General features: G+C 45.1%; 1 protein-coding gene across 6 annotated transcripts in view; it reads right to left on the bottom strand.

The window, feature by feature from the left end:
* Positions 1–308: 308 nt before the first annotated feature.
* The window catches only part of LOC122172901 (alcohol dehydrogenase 1A-like), an 89116-nt gene continuing 67715 nt past the window's right edge, over positions 309–21709 (bottom strand). For 4 of the 6 annotated variants that reach the window (XM_065596168.1, XM_065596170.1, XM_065596167.1 and 1 more), the window contains 6 exons: positions 21540–21641; positions 20895–21033; positions 4682–4769; positions 3936–4155; positions 2724–2987; positions 309–1885 (listed from right to left, as the gene is read on the bottom strand). In XM_065596168.1, coding sequence (XP_065452240.1) covers positions 1781–1885; positions 2724–2987; positions 3936–4155; positions 4682–4769; positions 20895–20994 — 777 coding nt within the window. In that variant the 5' untranslated portion in view covers positions 20995–21033; positions 21540–21641 and the 3' untranslated portion in view covers positions 309–1780. The remainder of the gene's footprint in view (positions 1886–2723; positions 2988–3935; positions 4156–4681; positions 4770–20894; positions 21034–21539; positions 21642–21709) is intronic. The other 2 variants (XR_010601252.1, XR_010601253.1) reach the window with 2 other exon arrangements.

The raw sequence follows: 21709 nt of genomic DNA, 5'->3' as shown, positions 1-21709 counted from the left end.
CAGTATTTATAATCCCAAGTGTTTTCACTGGGCATGATATTTTATGTGAAAATATCCGCTTTCATTAACATTTATTAGGTACATTTTCTGAGCAAAGTGTAAAAATGTGTAATATTAACTCACCCACAAATATTGATAGATAACAAAATTCTTAATGTGATCATTTTGAATGTCTACTTGCTTAAATACAGATATGGACTGAAATTGACTTCTCCTCTCATCTCACATGATGCTGTATTTAAACAGTGCAAATAACTATACAGCCTTCAATAGAAACGAAACATTGTAATAATGCTAAATGATGCACATTTTAATTTAATTGCTTTAATTAATTTCCAAAGCTCTGGACCCAGGTACAAGTTTTCATAGACAAACTGTACTAATTAAACAGTGTTTTGTTTGGTCCATTTTACTCAGCTAGTAGTAGCAAAGAATCATCCAAGAGTTTCCTCCACACTTTGTTTTAAGATTTCACGTAACCTCCCCATGCTGATCCTAAAACACCAGGACAGTGCGGATACTGAAACAGAGAAAGTCATGTTAATGATTGATATCTCTGCTTTGGCCATTAATCACAGAATTTTAGTCATTCTTAGCCCAGCTGCACCATGGGGCTTGCAAGCCCTTTGGCGAACAGCATGCTTGAGGTGCAATTCCAGGATCAGCATTATTTTTGGGGGTGGAGGAATGTAATGGAGCAGGGTTAGTGTGTGGGTTATTAATGCATCTGTTGGGACTTGTCAATGTACATTTATTTACCCATGGAACGCTATGTGCAAACAAAAAGCATTCAGTGGAATCAAGCTGGCACCCTAAAACCAATTTAACACTTTCTTTACAAGAATTCTACAGTTTTCTTTCCTGCCGTCCAATCCAACTCACCGTGTACCCCTAAGGTTTGCAATCATATACACAAAGCTCAGAATGGAAGAGATTCCTTAAACAGAAAACTGGATTTTATAATTTCCTACAGGCATCACTGAATTTTGTATGTGACAACTTAGAACTAATGTTTAATTTTCTAAATGACTTTCTGTAAGAGTTATTTCAATCATGGGGGCCTAAATTAGGGACCAGACACCCAGATCCTCACTTCCCACTGGGGATCTGGGCTCAAGTCAGTATTTAGGCAACCTGAATCTTATTTCCATTGGTATGATTTTCAGATGTACCAAAAAAAATCTCATGGTCAGAGATGTTTTGAAATCAAAAACAAATTTATAAAATGAGAATTAGAGTCAGATGGCTCTAAAACTGTAACTCCAGGGTTTGTGAGAGAACAAACTGTGAGCCTGGTGGAACGCTGCTGGGATCCTGTGACCAGAGGCAAGTAAAAGCAACCGTTTAATAGCCTGACGCTGGTAAAACTTTGCCAGGTCTTAAAGTGGCTCATAAACGATGTGTGTTGTGGACTTTTTCCTCCAGCAGCAAGACAGCACCAGCCACCAAAGCTGCATTTAAAAAAAAAAGCTTTGCTAGCCTTTTCTTCCCCCCCTTTTGTGTGTGTGTGTGTTGTTTTGTCTTAAAGAAAACAAGATTGGACTAATGCTATCAAAAAGACTACTAAGCAGGGTTTCTACCTATAAAAGACAGCTACAGGGAGAGGAAATAAGGGATATTGTTCAAATGAAAGCGTTGCTTAATACTTTACCTTTTTACAGTGGGAGTAAGCCAGGGATAACTTGACATGAAACCCCAAGTCACATACCCTTTAGTCAGGTTTAGACACCTAAATTGATCCAAGAATCTGTGAATTTCACAAGCACACAACAGAGTTAAGTCACTTCTTCTGCATCGCATTGTAGGTGATCTGTGACGCTGACGGAGGCACTCCTACAATCACGCTCGTTCCGTAATTCATGTGGCAGGATGCCAGGGCAGCTGTCTGATTTAAAACAAAGAAACACTCTATAATCAGACAAAGACAGTTATCTACTAACAACATTATGAAATCATCTTCCACTCCAAGCTGTTAATTGGTTGCGTGACTGAAAATATTGTAAAGTCCTTTTGATATCAAATAAATATTGTGGCCCGTATCAGCCCATCTGCCATTGCGAGGTGAGGAGGGACAAAAAGCCTGGTGGAACCAAATATTGATAGGTGGGGGAGCCAAAGAGGGTAGTGCTGCCTCCTTGGCATCATTCCTCACCATTATTAGGCAGGAGTCTATCTACCTGCTCATTCTAGCAGCATGGCTACCGACTTCCAGGTGCCGCTGTGGCGGTACAGGATTTTTGTGCAGATGCCTTCATGCTTCTACAGATTGGAAAGAGTTGCTGGATTGGGGGTGAACCCCAATGCTGCTGCCTTGGGCGAGGGGGCAAAACCACTGCACTCACATCAAACAGAGGAAAGCAAAGCGCAGTTTTATACTAGTGTAACTCAATTAATTTCAGTAGAGATCAATGGAGTTACGTGCCATAAAACTGGAGTAATAAGGCCCTCAGAGTTTTCTGCCTCCTAGCTGAACATGGCCAGCATAGGGGGCAGTATATTTTCTTTTCAAAGTTTCTACAAAAAGTTCCCCCTCCCGCGATCCCAGAATATCAGTGTGAGGCATGTGGATTCCACCATTTTGAATTTCCACTTAACGCCTTGCAGGAGGCACTCAGCACCTCAGATTGGGTCCTTAGTGTGTCAAGACACTAGATAAGCGACTCTCACTGATATCTGGACAGAAGTTGATGAACGTCATCATCTTACATCTTTTGGTCACATACCATGGTATCAGTGCGTCCAATGACTTCAAAGGAATAGTCCACACCATTACCACCAGTCAGCTCCCTCAACACATCTTCAATGGGCTTTGTGAAGTCCTGAGGGTTGACGCACTCGGTGGCTCCTAACTCTTTAGCCTTGGCAAATTTGTCTTTGTTGATGTCAACCCCGATGATCCGAGAAGCACCAGCGGCTTTACAGCCCATGACAACCGAGAGGCCAACTCCTCCCAGACCGAAGACAGCACAGGTAGAACCACGTTCCACCTGCATAATCATAAAAACATCAGACTCTCTTAGAATACAAGTGATGTATAGTGATTCCACTGCATGAATGATCTTGTAAATCTTTTCATTTTAGGCTCTGCTTGTGTTGGATACTACACTTGTAAATTGGACAAAAGCAGTTTTGCTATTCAAAGTAAAGGTTCCCATCATTGGATTACAACTGGATAAAACCTACCACAGCATACATATGAGAGTAGGTTTGTATTAGAGATGTTCCCAAGTCACAAACTGTGCTTTTAGATCCAGATTTCTCATGCCCTCCTGTGTTTGGGGGTGTTCAGGTTAGGGCTTTGGGCTCAGCCCATTCTGGAGATGAGGCCAGCTGTAAAATCAGATACTCATGGGGATTTGGATTCGTAACCCTCCATATAAACTTTGGGGCTCTTCACATCCATGGCATTGGTTGGAGCCTCTCTCTACTTTTCATTAAGTATAGTCAAAAAAGAAACCTGAACTGGGCCAATTTTGCAGCATGAAAGCTGTTGCCACAGAAAACTGTCAAGCCCTGAAGAACTCCATGCTTTCAGGGAACCAATGATTTCATGGAAGGCCTTTATTTATTTAAGATAAATGAAAGGAAACCTTTTCGTAATTCAGTAAATGCAAGATTATTTACTCCTAAAAATGAGCCATAAGATAAATAAATAAATAAAAACTAACAAACTAACAGAGAAAACCAACATGCGATAATACCACTTAGCTTTTGTATATAGCTTTTCATCTGTAGAACTCAAAGTGCCTCACAGATGGGGAAAGCGAGGGAGGTACAAAGAGATGATATTTCCTGGCCATGGTCAAACAGCATGTCAGCAGCAAAGCCAGTTCTCCTGACTCTCAGGCTGATGCCCTCTTTACTAGACCCACACAAATAAACAGCACTATCCCAACAACAGAGCTTGTCCTTAAAACGCACATGCTAATCCTCACCTTGGCAGTATTGAGGGCAGCCCCGTAACCGGTGGAAAATCCACAGCCGATCAGACACACTTTCTCCGGAGGAGCAACTGCATCAATTTTGACAACTGCTGTCTCGTGCACCACTGTATATTCAGTGAAGGTGCTTGTACTAACAAATTGATGAATCTGTTTTCCTTTGCAGGTAAACCTAGTGGTGCCATCCTTCATTAATCCGCGAACTGCTCCAAGGCTATTCAAAAGACAACCAAAAATAAGGGTAAATTCGATATTTTAAATGTGGGTCACTTTTGCATGAGTGATATCAGATTACTTAGGATAATAATTAAGGCTGCAAGTCTTTCATGGAAGCAAGGAGCAGCTGGGCACCGGCCAGTGCTCGGGCGGCCCCAGGAAGCTGGTCCCAGGCTGCCCTGGAGCAGTGGTGGCGCACCAGGCCGCTGCTCCCCAGCAGTGTCGGCAGGGCCCCGGGCCACCCCCCGCCATGAGCAGCAGGGGTGGTGGGGCCCCAGACGCCCCGAACCCCCAGCAACAGTGGGGCCCTGGAGCACCCCCCCTCCCCCCGCCCCCAGGAGCAGCAACATCTGCGGGAGTGCTGCAGCCAGCACCTAAGATTTAGTTAGGGGTATTTTTAGTACAAGTCATGGACAGGTCAGGGGCGTGACTTTTTGTTTATTGCCCGTAACCTATCCATGACTTGTACTAAAAATACCCGTGACTAAATCATAGCCTGAATAATAATAATCAATGAAACTCACTCATTTGTAGTGCAGAGATTGCCCTTGGGGCTTACGCAAGAGCTACACTCTCCACACTGTGGAACAAAGAGCGGGATGACTTTGTCTCCTAGAAATAGAGCAGAGCAGTTATGAAAATTTCAGTCAAGCAGACAGATAACACTGAAGAGCCACACAAGTAAAAGATTGTAGCGGGTACAGTTATTACACACACACACACTTTCTGGAAGAGTACAATTCAGGCGAGTTCTCACCACAACCATTTCAACCAGAGTAGCTAGTAAGTACCTCCATGTTTTTGCTCACCAAGACTCAAAATTCACTGCAAACTATATTGGTACCAAGTTCTCACTGGAAATTCCAACACAAAACACATGAGGAAATTCCAACAGATGGTATCTATCAGCTGCTGTGGATGTGCTGGAGACACGGTATGTGACAAAGCTTTGTTGCCTGTTTGTAATTTGTGATGCTGTTTATGAAAAATTTAATGTCTCATCTCCACATTTCCCCTTTCTCATGGGGTGGGTGAAGAGGGCTTGAAGTACTGTTAGCGTGGAGCATGAATTTAAAACCTGGGAGTCACAAAAAGGTTTTCGGTGGGTCATGACCATCCTTCCTTTCTTTACCGATAGACAGCAGGGCGATCATGAAACTTTTTGTTGTTGTTGTTGTTGAAAACCTTTTTATTAAGGCAAAGTTACAATAGAACATTAACATACATCACACCTTGAATATTGATGCTAAACAAGTAAAGAATCCGGCTAAAGATGCTGGCTGGGGAGCCCTCCTCCTCCGAGTACACTAACAAGAGTGACCACATTTCTAAATATCTGTCCTCTTTGTCTCTCTTCTCTTGTGTACATAAGTAGTGCGAAAGCTTTTCCATTACAAAGACAAATTTTACTATAGCAAAATTCCAGAGGAGGAGTGTCATACCCAATAATGTGCAATATAAAGTCTAGCTGCTAACAATAAAAAAAATTAATTTGTTGTTTTGATTAAAATGAAAACCCTTCACTGGAGCACTAAATACACGTTAGGGGATATCCAGGAAGCCAGCATTTTGTCATCAGATGAATCTCTCTATTAATTCCCTCCCAAAACTGTTTAATTTCTATATGCAACCATTACATTCTGTTGTAACGTGAGTCATGGTATGGAAAGGTTGAGAACTACTGGTGTGGGGGCTTAAAGGTGCTAAATTAAATAGGCCTTATAGGGTCTGTTACAAAAGACCTGCATTAACAGGAAATGAAGCATTCATTGACCATCACTCTTGTGTCTTGAGTCTCTGCCCCATATCTAGTCATGCTGCTGCAACAAGGGGATGCAGACAGGTAAGCAACTCCCCAGAAGATCACAGGAGGAGAATTTGCCTGTGAGTGAGTTAACCAGTTCTTTGATTCTCTCTGCCTTCTCCCATGCAGTCCACTACATTTGAAACCCATTCTCCCTAACCCAATATGATTTCTTCCCTCCAGACCCTGCTTCAAGCTCTTCCTACCTAAGCTTCTAGTCTCTCCTCATCGAGGAGTTAGCAAGCCAGATGCTGTAAACTCTTCTTTTTAAAAAACAGTAATGCTCACAAGACATGTGCAGAACTTCAGTGCTCAAAACACATTGATTTCTGTCCCATCCTCATTGCCTTCTTGCATTATTTCTTTGCGTATAGTCTGTAAATTCTTCAGGGCAAGAACCTAGTCTTCATACCTAGATGTACAGAACCTAGCGCAATGTTGGTATTTTATAAATATTATAATAATATGAGGAGGTTACTCACCCTGTGCAGTAACTGACGTTCTTCGAGATGAGTGTCCCTGTGGGTGCTCCACTACAGATGTCCCTGTGGGTGCTCCACTACAGGTGACTTAAAAGCAGTGTATCTTAAGGAGGTAGGGACTTCGGATCTGGTAGGAACGCCGTCGAGAGTACCGCCCTGCCCAAGCGTATGTCAGATAAAGGGCCTTGAATAAGGGCATAGTGTTTAGCAAAAGTATGGTCAGATGACCAAGTGGCTGCTTTACAAATGTCAGCCAAGGGGACTTTGCGTAAGAACGCGATGGAGGCAGCCAGAGATCTAGTGGAGTGTGTTCTAATGCCATCTGGAGGTGCAACCCCTTTCATCTGATAGCACAGTCGGATGCACTGGGAGATCCAGTTCGAGAGTCTCTGGGTAGAAATAGGCATGCCCTTGGAGCGCTCTGCAATAGAGACAAAAAGTCTAGAGGAGTTTCTAAAGGGTTTGGTTCTATCCAAATAGAATGACAAGGCTCTGCGAACATCTAGTGTATGCATTGAGGCTTCAAAGGAGTTTGCATGTGGTTTCGGGAAAAAAGTCGGGAGGTGTATGGGTTCATTAATATGGAATGATGAGTGTACCTTCGGAAGAAATTTGGGATGCAATCTGAGGGTAACCTTGTCTTTAAAAAATATCGTATATGGTGGATGAGCCATGAGAGCTGCCATTTCTCCTGCCCGTCTGGCAGAAGTAATTGCCACTAGAAACGCAGTTTTCATGGAGAGGTGTAAAAGGGAGCACGTGGCTAGGGGTTCGAAGGGTTGTTGAGTTAGGGCGGACAGTACCAGATGAAGGTCCCAGGGGGTGGTTGGTTGTTTAATGTCTGGATATAAGGTTTGTAGGCCCTTGAGGAAACGCTTCGTAGTAGCGTGAGCAAAGACAGACATATCATCAACTCTGTCGTGGAAAGTCGTAATAGCAGCTAAATGGACCCTGATGGAGCTGAAAGAAAGGCCGGTTCGCTTAAGGCCCAAGAGATAGTCCAATATAAGCGGAAGAGGTACCGAGGTAGGAGAAAGGTGTTTGGCAGAACACCAATGTGTGAATCGTTTCCACTTTTGAAGATAGGTCTTGCGAGTAGATTGCGTTCTGCTATGCAGGAGCACCTCCTGAACTTGTTCGGAGCAATCTAATTCGCGTTGGGAGAACCACGTAGGAACCAGGCCTTGAGGTGAAGCCTGGACAGGTTGGGGTGGAGAAAACGACCGTGCTGTTGAGATAGAAGGTTCGGAATAAGTGGCAGGGAGACTGGTGGTTGGATTGACATTCTGGTGAGGAAGGGAAACCATGGTTGTCTGGGCCACGATGGGGCAATGAGGATCACCTTGGCTCGATCCGTTCGTATTTTTATCAGGACCCTGTTGAGAACTGGTATCGGGGGAAACGCATAGAATAGGTTTCGGTGCCATGAGATCATGAATGCGTCCCCCAGGGAACGTTTGCCCAGTCCTGCTCTGGAGCAGAAATTGAGACATTTCTTGTTCTTTGCAGTTGCAAAGAGGTCTATTGTAGGGTAGCCCCAGATGCTGAATACCTCGTGAATGGTTTTGTCGTCTATCTCCCACTCGTGTTCCCATGGGAAGCGTCTGCTCAGTTCGTCCGCTGTGGTGTTCATGATCCCGGGAAGATAAGCAGCTGATACCCGGATGTTGTTCAGAATGCACCAATTCCAGAGCTTCATCGCCTCTGTGCACAGCGAATGGGAACGAGCTCCGCCCTGCCTGTTTACGTAAAACATGCAAGCAATGTTGTCCGTCATTATGCGTACGTGATGATGTTTGATTAGTGGCAGGAAGTGACGGCACGCGTTGCGAATGGCTCGAAGTTCTAGTACATTTATGTGCAGGGAGGTCTCGGTTGGTGACCATAGTCCCTGTACTGTGTGATGAGACATATGTGCACCCCACCCTGTCATAGATGCATCGGTGGTCAGAATGCGTGATGGAGTCTGTTGAAGAAACGGGACTCCAGAACAAAGGTTGGAGTGGACGGTCCACCAACGTAGCGAGCCTTTGACTGGAGTAGGCAGGGAGAGAGTCTTGTTTAAAGAATGCACATTCGGTTTGTAAACCGTTGCCAACCACGCTTGGAAGCACCTCATGTGCAGGCGTGCATTCTGGACGACAAAAGTGCACGAGGCCATGTGACCTAGTAGTTGTAGGCAGTCTCGGGCAGTTACCTGAGGGCTGTTGCAAATAGTTGTAGTCAGTTGTTTTATGGAATTGTAGCGATCGGGTGGGAGCGATGCCAGCCCGGTCCGAGAGTCGAGGTCTGCGCCTATGAACTGAAGGTGCTGGGTGGGGCGTAATGTGGATTTGTCTCTGTTTATTTGTAGGCCGAGAGAAAGAAAACACTCGACTGTGAGTCGTGTGAACCGGAACGCCTCGTCGAATGTTGAAGCTTTGAGGAGGCAATCGTCGAGGTACGGAAATATTATTACCCCTTGTCTCCTGAGGTGAGCAGTGACTACAGCTAGAAGTTTGGAAAAAGCACGGGGGGCTGTAGATAGTCCGAAGGGGAGTACCCTGTATTGGAAATGTGTGGAACCAAGGGTAAACCGGAGGAAACGTCTGTGGGCCGGATGTATAGTGACGTGGAAATAGGCATCTTGTAGGTCGAGGGCAGAAAACCAGTCGCCCTGCTCCAGCGCTGGGATTATGGTATTGAGGGTCACCATCTTGAACTTTTGTTTTTTTATGAATCTGTTGAGCCGCCTGAGATCGAGGATTGGTCGCCATCCCCCATTTTTCTTCTCTGTTAAGAAATAATGGGAGTAAAAACCCTTCCCTCTGTGTTGCTCTGGCACGACTTCTACTGCTCCCAGATGAAGGAGATGTTGCACTTCTTGGAGGAGTAGCTGCTCGTGAGAAGGGTCCCTGAAGAGGGACGGGGAGGGTGGGTGGGTGGGAGGTAAGGAGAGGAACGGGATGACGTATCCAATTGTAACTACCTCTAAGACCCACTTGTCGGAGGTAATGCTCCTCCATTGTTGGAAAAAAGGTCGTAGGCGGTGTCCAAAGATTGGTGTGTCGGCTGGAGTGAGGGCATTGTTTTCTAAACCCTCGACCAAGTTTTCAAATCTGCCTATTAGCTGATGGGGGTTGAGGCGCCCCTGTAGAGTTTGGGCGACGTCGCTGGAATCTTGGTCGTGGACGTTGCGGCTGTTGCTGTTCCTGCGGTCTATGGGAAGGTTGTGTAAATGCGGGATAACGTGGCCGTTGGTATGGTTGGTATCGATATTGTCGTCTCCTTGCCGTAGGTGTCTGGAGACCTAAAGACCGGAGGGTTGTTCTGGAGTCTTTCATTGAATGAAGCACTTCATTCGTGTTAGAAGCAAAAAGTTTGTCACCGTCGAAGGGAAGATCTTCAATCGTGTTCTGAACTTCTCGAGGAAAAAAGGAAGAGGAGAGCCATGAGCCCCGTCGCATGACTATCGCCGTAGCGGTAGATCTTGCCGCTGTGTTGGCTACATCGAGGGCTGCTTGGAGAGCGGTGCGTGAAATGGCTTGGCCCTCAGAAACTATAGCTCTGAACTGTTGTTTTCTTTGTTCTGGAATGTCCTCAATAAAGTCCATTAAATTATTATAGTTTTTATGGTCGTATTTTGCCAGGACTGCGGTATAATTAGCTATGCGAAATTGGAGGGTGGAGGATGCATAGACCTTGCGACCAAACAGGTCCAGTCGCTTGCTATCCTTGTTAGGTGGGGCAGAACGAGAATACTGTTGTCTAGCCCTCTGGTTCGCAGCGTCTACTACCAATGAGTTTGGTGTTGGGTGAGTAAAAAGGAATTCAGAGTCCTTTGGAGAAATAAAATACTTCTTATCCGCTTGCTTGCAGGTAGGTAGGCTTGTCGCTGGAGTCTGCCAGATGGACTTAGCAGGTTCTAAAAGGGCTGCGTTAATTGGAAGTGCCAATCTGGAGGAAGAAGGGGGCTGTAGGATGTTCGTCAGCTCATGCTGTTGTTCGGGAACCACTTCCAGGTTAATGTTCAGGGCACTAGCAACTCTCTTAAAGAGGTCCTGGAATTTTGTATATTCATCAGAGGGAGTGGGAGGAAGGGGAAGTAACGCTTCCTCCGGTGGTAACTCCGGGTCTGTTGGACCGGGAGAAGGGCTAGGTTTATCCTGGGAGCATGGCTGTGTTGCCAGGCGTCTCGTGTCACTAGCGTATGTATTAGGAGACGGCACTGGATCAGTGTTGCGCCTGGTCGAATGGGCACGGGGCATGTGTTCCCGAGGGTATGATGGCCATGGTGTCCAGTATTGCCATGGTGGTGGGTAGGGCATTGATGGTGCCATCCAGGGGTTCATCCCCCAAGGGGCATGGTCCTTAGAGTGGGATGAGGTAGTATTTCCATAGCCCTTAATGCTCTGGCTCCGGGGCTGGGAGTCATAATATGGGGAAAAAACTCCCTGTGGATCTGCTTCCTCCTCACTGGAGGAAAACTGCTCAGATCCTGACTCAGGCATTGCCACAGAATATGCGTTCATGAGCGGAGACTGCAAGGTAGGTGACACTAGAAGATCAGCTGTCTGAGTAAACTGTGTGAAAGCAGCTCCTGCAGGAGATGAAAGCTGAGCCGATAGAGGCTGCTGCACAAGAGGATTCCTGCGATCGGGGCTTCTGGCTGTGATCTGAGTGTCAGAATGCCCCGCAGGCGTCGGTGCCGCGGTCGGTGCCGGGCGAGAAAAGTCGGGCTGCCTCGGGTGCGGTGTGCCGAGGAATGTCGGCACCGTCTCATTTGCGGTGCCGAACGGTGCCGTCACTGAGGCAGGCAACTGGAAGCCTGATGCCTCGGCACCGGAGCTTCTCGGCGGCGCTGAAGCCTCCGGCGGCTTTTGCGCTGTTCCGGAGGAGCCTGCCTCATGAAAAGTGCTGAGGCGAGGGATCACAGGCAGAGAGATCGTTGATCTGCCTGGAGAACTTGTATGCCTCCTAGCCCTGCCCGGTGAAGAAAAGTGCCCCTTCTTTGTAGACTTCTTTATCTTTTTTGAGGGGGGGGGGGCTGTGTCGGGTAGCGGAGCCGGCTTCAATGCCTGGGTCTGAAACTGACCCGATAGATTTTTGAAGCAGGAGCAGTTTTAGCTTAAGCTCTCTGTCTTTGCGTGCCCTGGAGCTGAGTTTAGAGCAGTGGGCACATTTTTGGGGAATGTGACCTTCCCCCAAACATTTTATACATTTTGAGTGCCCATCCGATGACGGGATAGCCTCCTTACAAGTAGCACAGCGCTTGAAACCTGTGGAGCCCGGCATAGCCGCGGCTGACAGGAATTTTTTTTTTTTTTTTTTTTTTTTTTTTTTTTTTTTTTTTTTTTTTTTTGGTGAACTGGGTAGGTAACTATTTAACCAGAAAAAACTGACAGGAAAAAGGTTTCTAAAGGATAATTAAGGGAATAATGAGGGATTGTCTAATGAGCCTGCTGAGCTCCGTCTCAGGCCGGGGACGGTTGAGAAGGAACTGAGGAGACCGGCCACGCATGCGTTCTATTACCCTAGAGTCACAGCGGGGGGCAGATTCTGAGCATGCGTGGCCGCTATGAGCACTGCTGTAAAAATCTCCGGGCGAAGGCGCAGGGACGCACCAGCACCTGTAGTGGAGCACCCACAGGGACATCTGTAGTGGAGCACCCACAGGGACATCTCTCGAAGAAGAACAACTGTTCCACCATTATTGCAGCCCAAGAATAGATGGGGCAACAGGCCCTTTGGACATTCTCTGAAGCTCTGGGACAGTCAGGGTTGGATGATACCCCATACATAAATACATACAGGGCCATCCCTAGGTGGGGTGCGGGCAGGGCCATCCTTAGGATTTATGGTGCCCTAGGTGGGATTATTAAACTGGTGCCCCTATGCCTGACTTGCTCTTAGCAACACAAACAAAAACTTACAGTATTGGAAAATTTGCCACATGCACTTTATTAAAAACAGTTTAACTTAATTAAGCACACTGTAATGCTGGTGGACTAGCACTAAAGAAGTGGCGCTATAGAAAAAAATCTGATTTATTGACAGAATGAAGCCAATAATATAATATAGCCGTGAGTCTGTGACTTTGAGCTAGTGTGAAGACACCTCACAAGGCACTCCGCCCTGACTGAGACACAGTAGAATTGAAAACCCAGTCATTTTTACAAAGCCACTTTTTAGTTTTAAATGTATAGTGGTCATCAGTCTTAATGTTAGTTACAACTCTATATCAACCTTATACTGTAAATAGATTAATGGCATTATCCAGTTTAATAAGCTGGGTTTCCAAGCAGTGGGAAAATAGACCCCTAGTTTTACTCCTCGGTAAAGCACAAAGTGACCAGAATGAAGTCAGTACAGAATCATCTCATCTAGATTAAGGTAGCACAGAAATGTTACACAAGTCCTATTGTGCCTTATTTTTGTTTGGAAAGACATTAGCAATAGCAGCACATTTTGGGCACTGCCAGAAATACATGATAAATCACTGCCTCTAAAGTTCCACCAGAAACTGACATTTTCACAGCTCTAGCATGATCTGCTGCACAGATTCTTCACAAGGACGTGTCCCTGGCCTTTTAAACTCATATTAACCATGTATTTACTTTATGAAAGTTGGACAAAACATTGTGAAAACGTAAGACAATTGGCTGCCCAACCTCTGGGCTGGCAAAAGCTATACTGACTCACTGGGAAAAAAAAGCAAGAGAATCTTAGTACAACATATGGTCACTCTATAGACTAGTAAGGAGATGAGCATATTACAGTTGTTGGAGGGCTCTATTCAGCAGTAACAGGGCTATAGGAAAGCCAGTCAACATTTTTTGTTTCTCTGATGAAAACTGGCCCACTCCCTGCCTCAAACCAAATAATTTTGGTCACAAATAATTGTCAACAACTTAATTTTCTGTTTTTGGCTAAGATATTGATTTTTTTAAAAAAAATATTGAAATTGGATTCAGGATTGTTAGCAAGCATTTTTGGCAAACAAAGTTGTTAAATGACAATCTAAATGGCAACACCGTACTACTTTCATGCTTGGCTCACCCCCAGCCTGCTGGTCCAACAGCTGCAGTAGAGGAGGAGATAGGTGGAAAACTGCAGGACCCTAAAATCCACCTCTTGGGGTGCAGAGTGGTAACCGCAGCAGCAAGCCCTCAGGTCCAATCACACACCAATGGGCACCACCGCCAGCCCAACGGACCATGGTGAAGTTAGCACAGCATCTGATCTCAGGGATGGGGCATCCACGGAGCCACAGCAGCGCATCCTGCCCTGCGCAGTTCCCCCCGGATGAGATGGATCACTGCCAGCCCGGGGGAGAGACGTGCTTCCCAGCTAGGGTGACCAGATCCAGATGTCCTGATTTTATAGGGCCAGTCCCGATATTTGGGGCTTTGTCTTATATAGGCACCAATTACCCCCCACCTAGGGTGACCAGACAGCAAGTGTGAAAAATCAGGACGGGGTGGAGGGTTAAGAGCCTGTATAAGAAAAAAAAACCCAAAATTGGGACTGTCCCTATAAAAATGGGACATCTGGTCACCCTACCCCAAGCCCCTGTCCTGATTTTTCACACAGGTCACCCTTTCCCCAGCCCAGCCAGCTGTGTGTGACATTCCAACCCTGGCTAGCTGCCGAGGAAGTGAGTTAGTTTCACTTTCATTCCTCAGAGTCAGCATGCAACCCCCCCCCCCCCCCACACACACACACTTTCCCTAGCACCTCACCCAACCCAGCCCGAGGGGAGGAGGGTGAGGGAAAGGGGTGGTGCAACAAAGGATACTGCCAGAGCCACCCAGTCTGCCTCACCTCACGGGGGGGGGGGGGGGGGGAAGAGAGAGTCACAATCACATGTGAAGTTTCAGAGTAGCAGCCGTGTTAGTCTGTATCCGCAAAAAGAGTTCTTTCCCCCACCAGCCAATCCCCTCCCTCAGATTGTGCTGCAGGCATTCGGCTCTCTCTAGGACCCAGTGCAGCTCTTACATGCTCCACTGTCCGGCAGAGTGTGTGGTGCCCCTGGAAGAGCGGTGCCCTACGTGACTGCCTATTCTGCCTATGGCTAAGGACAGCCCTGGGTGCGGGGCCAGGGACACAGGCGCCGAGTTCCTAATCTGCCAGGTGGTGGTCCCCCCCCGCCGGCTCTGCCCCTACTCCACCCCTTCCCCCAAGGCCCCACCCCGCCATGCTTCTCCCCTCCATTCCACCCAAGCCACACCTCTTCCCTGCCCAGTTCCACCCCCTCCCTCGAGCGCACTTCATCCTCGCTCTTCTCCCCTCCCCACCTCCCATCGCCTCCTGATGCCGTGAAACATCTGATCCGCGGGAGGCGCTGAGAGGGAGCCGCTGGTAGGGGGCTGCCGATGGCTGCCGCTCGCCTTCTCACCCCACCGCCCGCCCCGAGCAGAAGTGAGGGACTGTCCACCGAATTGCCGCTGAACAGCTGGACATGCTGCCCCTCTCCGAAGTGGCCGCCCCAAGCACCTGCTTGGTAAACTGGTGCCTGGAGCCGGCCCTGCCTTCTCACTCCGCTCACCGGCCCGCCTCACCTCCCCGCCTCCTCATGATTTTATCAAAGCGCTGGGCCCCGCAAAGCACAGGGCCTGGGGCTGTCACCCCAATTCGCCATACCCACGGGACGGCCTGGAGACATATATACACATACCAATCAGTTGCACACATACAAAATAGGAAATGACTGCCTGGGAAGGAGTACTGCAGAAAGGGATCTGGGGATCATAGTCGATCACAAGCTAAATATGTGTCAACAGTGTAACACTGTTGCAAAAAAAAGTGAACATCATTCTGGGATGTATTAGCAGGAGTGTGGTAAGCAAGATGCGAGAAGCAATGCTTCCGCTCTACTCCACGCTGATTAGGCCTCAACTGGAGTATTGTGTCCTGTTTTGGGCGCCACATTTCAGGAAAGATGTGGACAAAAATTGGATAAAGTCTAGAGAAGAGCAACAAAAAATGATTAAAGGTCTAGAAAACATGACCTATGAGGGAAGATTGAAAAAATTGGGTTTGTTTAGTTTGGAGAAGAGAAGACTGAGAGGGGACATGATAACAGTTTTCAAGTACATAAAAGGTTGTTACAAGGAGGAGGGAGAAAAAATGTTTTCGTTAACCTCTGAGAATAGGACAAGAAGCAATGGGCTTAAATTGCATCAAGGGCGATTCAGGTTGGACATTAGGAAAAACTTTGTGTCAAGATGGCTAAGCACTGGAATCAATTGCCTAAGCAGGTTGTGGACTCTCCATCATTGGAGATTTTTAAGAGCAGGTTAGACAAACACCTGTCAGGAACGGTGTAGCTAATACTTAGTCCTGCCTCGAGTGCAGGGAACTGGACTACAAAACCTCCTGAGGTCCCTTCCAGTTCTACGATTCTACGATATTCCACTTTGGAAGTACAGCTATTTCCTCTTTACTAGGCCCTCCACATCCAACTATTATACATATCAGATTAATGGACTATTTGCCCATCACTACCATCCAATGTACAGGGAGTTGATGGAACCAAGATGAACATACCCACACAGATCAGTCCCTAGACTAATACTCCCTTTTGATAGCCTTTCTATAACATTCCCTACCCATTTCCTGTTCCATCTTTAGTTTGTTTCGTTACTTTGGTCAGACACATGGCAGCATATTCCAAAATTTCTAAAGGTCATTGACCTCTTCCTTTACCAAATTCCTGTAAGGTAAACTTCTTTAGATCATTTAATCACTCATCCTTTCTGCACCAGCTTTTGGGTATTTAAGCCAATTCATTTATTTACAGTATATCGAATATATATATATATATTCACCAGACAATCTCAATTACCAACCAAACAATTCACTCTCATATTATGTTTAAGTCAAAAGTTCTTGGGCAAACACAGCAAAGAATATCTTAAAGCTTACTGTGCCATTATTGAAGAAAAACCATTCTGGACAATATTGGCTGCCTTTCCAGTAAGTCAGGAGGAAAGGCACTATCTTTAGATGAGCTAATTGATGAGCTGCTGCTAGAGACAGCAAATATTCTATTATCATGCCACATTTGTTGGAAGGGGGCCTTTAAAATGCATGAGATAGAAATGTGCCCATATGAGAAGTTAGCCTACCCAAGACCATGAAATGCACAGTGGGTGTATGGCAAGTTTTACTGCCATACTTCCTGATCTAATCATTAACATTAATTGTACTTTTACATCTTAAAAAGTGCAATGCAAATGTTAATTAATCTTTGTGAGCAGCTGTCATTCAATCGCCAAAGAATGATTAATTTTTTAGCGCTTATGGAGGTATGAAATTCAAATATTTTTCATGTTTCTAGTCTATACCATGAAACCCGTTACAAGAGCTTAATTTGAAGATTCAAAAACAGGAGTACCTGTTACTTTGCGGGGATGTCTGAAGACCCACTCTAGAGTACACGAACAGGGCAAAATCTACATGTGTGTCTCTGGAATTTTTAACATATAAAAACCTAATGCCTTAAAATTTTGGAAATATGTAACGAAGGCATTTTTCAATGGGCTACTTTTAATATAATCAAATGTTAACATCTTTTCCAGCAGCTCTACTTTTGCCAACCTTAATTCTGACTTATTGTTGTTGATCTATCTCTGTATAAAGATATTAATCATTTATATTACCTTTGTCAGTTGATGAGTGATAGGTACACAGTTTTTATATTCCACGGAAAGGGAACAGACTATTTGATTACAGTCTGTTTTGCCAAAACAAACTTTACAGGCCTGTTAAATTTTTTTGTAGTTATGTAATATGCTTACAAAAGGAAAAAAAAAAAACTCCCACAGCACAAACAAAGAAAGCAAACAGACTACTGTAGATAGTGAAGTCACTCCCAGAAAGTATCAGAGGGGTAGCCGTGTTAGTCTGAATCTGTAAAAAGCAACAGAGGGTCCTGTGACACCTTTAAGACTAACAGAAGTATTGGGAGCGTAAGCTTTCGTGGGTAAGAACCTCACTTCTTCAGATGCAAGTGACTTGCATCTGAAGAAGTGAGGTTCTTACCCACGAAAGCTTACGCTCCCAATACTTCTGTTAGTCTTAAAGGTGTCACAGGACCCTCTGTTGCTTGCTAGTCCCAGAAAGAAATGCCCAAACACCCATTTTAACGTATTATACACTTCTCAAAACTTCAAATTCAACAACCAATACAAACAATCCAAGATAAAACTAAGATTCTACTCCATTTTTTATTTTACTGAAACTTATTCAAGAACAGAAGATAGTCACAAATCTATCCTTGTCAAAATTAAAGTTCTTAATATCACCTTATCTATGCTACCATAGCACCATAATAAGGGTAGTTAATTACATGTGGATTAGAACTCCTGGTTTCTTCTTTTTCCAGCTCAGGGAACCTTCTATTATGCTTCAGGGATATTTGATGAGGACATCTGTTTGTCTTTCTGATCAATCAAATTAAAATTCAGCAGCTTCAGACTGACCCACAAATTTGCCTTCAATACTTAAAAATGTTCGGCTGGTCTTTCTGAACTGTCTGGTAGGTTAGGAGCCCATGGTCTTAGTCATCAATAAGGGTAGTTCATTACATGAGGATCTGAATTCTTGGACTTCTCCTTCCCAACTCAATAAACAGAGATACTTGATGAAAGGGTCTCTGGGTCAAGTCATTACAATTCAACAGCTTCCGACTGGTGCACAAATTTGCCTTTATCAAATTAATAAAACCCTGTGCTATGCATTTACTTGTGCAACACATTTACTAGGAATCCTTGTTATGGAAGCAATGATATGTGCAAGTTTGGACCTTAGTTATAATCATACCTTCGTACTAAAGAAACGTGAGACCTCTGCAGAATAAAACCTTAAATTCTTAATGCAGCTGTAACTACCACAGTACTATAATCTGGCAAAGTCAAGTCAGAACCAGTAGCTGAATTGCTGACCAGGAGTGGCATGGGAATTCTTAAAACAATCTGCTAATTTTCTTTAATAAGATAACACAAATCTAGCTCAATGGTGGAGAAACACACAATGGAACCCCAGCAAACAACATTAGGATTAGACACTATTTTACTGCAATGTCTGACAAAAGAATAAAAACTTTGCCCCAGAATGATGGATTTCGGAAGACCACAGCTACCTTTCTCTAGCCCAGTCTCAATGGGCAAACGTCAAAAGATTTCAGAGGATTATTTGGATAAACACATGCCACACAATGCCTAACTTTAAATGGAAGTTGTCGGGGCTTTCTAGTGCCATATTATCTAGGGCAGGGGTTCTCACGACAAATTGTTTGGTGGTCTCAGTGTACGGCCACCAACTCTTGCTGGTGGCCGCTCTGACAATTTTTCCTAAAATACTTAATTAACTTTAGGAGAAACAAATAAATACGCACATTAAAATCCTTGTGATTTATGTATTGCTAGTTAGTAAGTCTGCTGGTGTGAAAAGTGATTTTTGTACGTTTGTTACTATCACTTTTCACAGCCTCCCAGCTAGCTAACAAGTCTCTGCTGTGAAAAGGGATATTAATACTTTTCACAGCAGACTTACGCAGCCGTGGCAATCCTGGGGACAAATTAAGTCCTGGATGGCGAGGTGGATGGATAGGCAGCAGGGGCCAGGGGCGATGAGGGGTGGCAGTGGGGAGCCAGAGCCTGAAGCCTGAGGGATGGGGCACCAGGAGGGAACTTGAAGCCCTAGGGCTGTAGCCTGAAGCCCTGCAGCCAGGAGATGGGGCCTTGAGGCCCGGGGCCAGAGCCCGAAGCCCCGTGGCCGGAGCCTACCACTCCATCATACCAGGGCTGAAGCCCGAGCCCCACAACCCCTGGGAAGGTGGGGAACTCACAGGTTGCTTGCTCCTCCATGGTTGTGCCCAAGGTGCCTCCAGAGTGGGGCAGGGCCCAACCCCTGCTGGCAGCCCCAGCAACCAACACCAAGGTGGCACATCCAGAAGCAACACGGAGGGGCAGCTGCTTTGCCCCCCCCAAATCACTGCCCAGGAGGCTGTGGCCACACTTGAGAAACGCTGATCTAGGGAAATAGAAGATGGAGAAGGCAGAAAGCAACCAATTTTAGAGAACTGTGACCTGGACTTAGTAATCAGAATGCTGAAAGAAACCTTCCCGTTTTTGTTGCTCCAACCTGATGGAATAGGAGATTGATAGATCTCATTGCCAACTGCCCTCTGAACTGCAGTTAGCACAGACACTTCCCTTTCTTCCTTTGTCTCACAGGCCACACCAAAGGTCTGTGCGCCCAAAGCAACAACAGAATTCCAAAGTAAAAAGTTGTTCTGATGATTTGCCCAAAAGTACAGCCTGACCCCATTGAAATTACATGGTAGTTAGAATTAAAAGTATTATGTTTATATCTATTCTCTGGACCAAACAATTGTCACACACTCTATGCCAGGCTCAAAAGAAAAGGTGTTTCTTTGCAGCCAAAACTTGTCCAACAGTTTGCATGCTTATCTGAAGCATATCCCATGCAATTTGGTTTGGAAATCTGATGGGAACAAGCTCGCTCAGAAGATTTCCAGTCCTTTCTAATTCCAATAAGAATAGAAAAGATGCTTTTGCATTACTGAAGCACTTACATTGCCAGAATAGCCAGGAGGTAGAGAGACATGGGGCGGGGTGGGGGTTGGGGGTGGGGGTTGGGGGGGGGGAAGTAAGTAAATATTTTAATCTTTAAAAAATGGTTTGGATTCAGTTCAAGATTCAAATACCGATTTGGTTCATTTAATATTTCATCTTAAACACTCTGCGCAGCTCTCCTCATAGTTCAGAGTTACTGGGAAAAGAGTACAGGCGGTGTCCCATCTTGCAGTGTTCTCTGAGAGAATAGGCACAGGAACAAAATCTTTTGTCTGGCAGATGAATTAAGTACATGAATTAAGATAGTATTCAAGTGACACTAGCACAGAAAGCAAGTGTGAAATAAAGTGTGAATTTCAGTGCTATCAAAGTCTGATAACTTGAGCCCTGATTTAGCAAGGTATCTAAGCACCTGACTAATAAAGGAGTCACATTGAAATAAATAGGACTATTTATATGCACAAAGCTAGGCACGTTAAAATTCCTTGCTGAACGGAAACCCTTACGAGGGTCTGAACTCAAAATGGTAGCTCACATTTGGTTCCCTTTGAGTGAAATACAAATAAGCACCTCTTTTGAATGCTGGGGAAGGGGAGAGCACTTCATAGTCACATAAAAATAGAAGTGAACAGGCAAAAACTTTTGAAATAGGAAAGATCACTTGGGAGTATAGCAAGAAAGACTTAAACAACATATTTCTCCTCCAAAATATCCTTGACAAGGCCCTGTGAAGGTTGAATGTTGGATTACTTGTTTCCTCTGCAATAAAGGAGTTCATACATGTTAGTGTCTTTGATATTGGAGCAGGGTATGTGAATGCTAGGTGAGAACTACTTATCATTGGTTAGTGCTTGATGCTTTCTTATACCTGGTTTCACACAAGTCACCCCTTCTCCAACGCTCTCTACAATACCAGCTGCTTCGTGGCCAAGAATTATTGGAAAAGCCACAGTTAATGCACCACTCATGACATAGTCATCTGAGCGACAGATCCCTGTAGCCAAAATCTGTAGGGAAAACAAAGAATATTTCAATACGTAAGGAACCAATTTTTCAGCTTCTACCTGTGTGATATGATATAGAAGAGAAGATATATTTTGTATCCAGAGAAGTGAGTATAACCATAATAAACCTAAGACATGATCCCTAAGACTGCTTATTTATTAGACAGAGATCATAACTTCTGGTGTTTTTGCACAGCAAGTTATGGCCTTTGTCATCCGCCACACTCTTCCATAAATCTTTACTCTTTTTCGGGTCCGTGTAGTTGAAAGCTTGTGTCTTTCACCAAGAGAAGTTGGTCCAATAGAAGATATTACCTCACTCAGCTTGTCTCTCTAATATTCTGGAACCAACACAGCAGTTTTAAATAGCCTGCATAATTCAATACGAGTTCATCAGATATTGCCACCAGAGTGGTTGCTATTTGTAAGATCAAGCCCTACATTTCTATAGCACAAACATAACTGGCACTGCTACAGTATGTAATTTACAAAGTTCATCTTTTTCCTACCTTAATGCGAACTTCATGTGCCTTTGGGGGGGCAACTTCCACCTCCTCAATGGAAAATGGTTTCTTAGGCTCCCAGGCAACAGCGGCTTTGCATTTAATGACCTATGAAAACAGCAAGGGAAACAAAATGGCATTTGTGTATGTAGCACCTTCCCCAAGGTGTGGCTCAA

The sequence above is a fragment of the Chrysemys picta genome, chromosome 5 (assembly GCF_011386835.1).
Source record: "Chrysemys picta bellii isolate R12L10 chromosome 5, ASM1138683v2, whole genome shotgun sequence".
Lineage (NCBI taxonomy): Eukaryota > Metazoa > Chordata > Testudines > Emydidae > Chrysemys > Chrysemys picta.
Note: the sequence above shows the minus strand (reverse complement) of the source record. Positions and strands in the feature narration are given on the sequence as shown.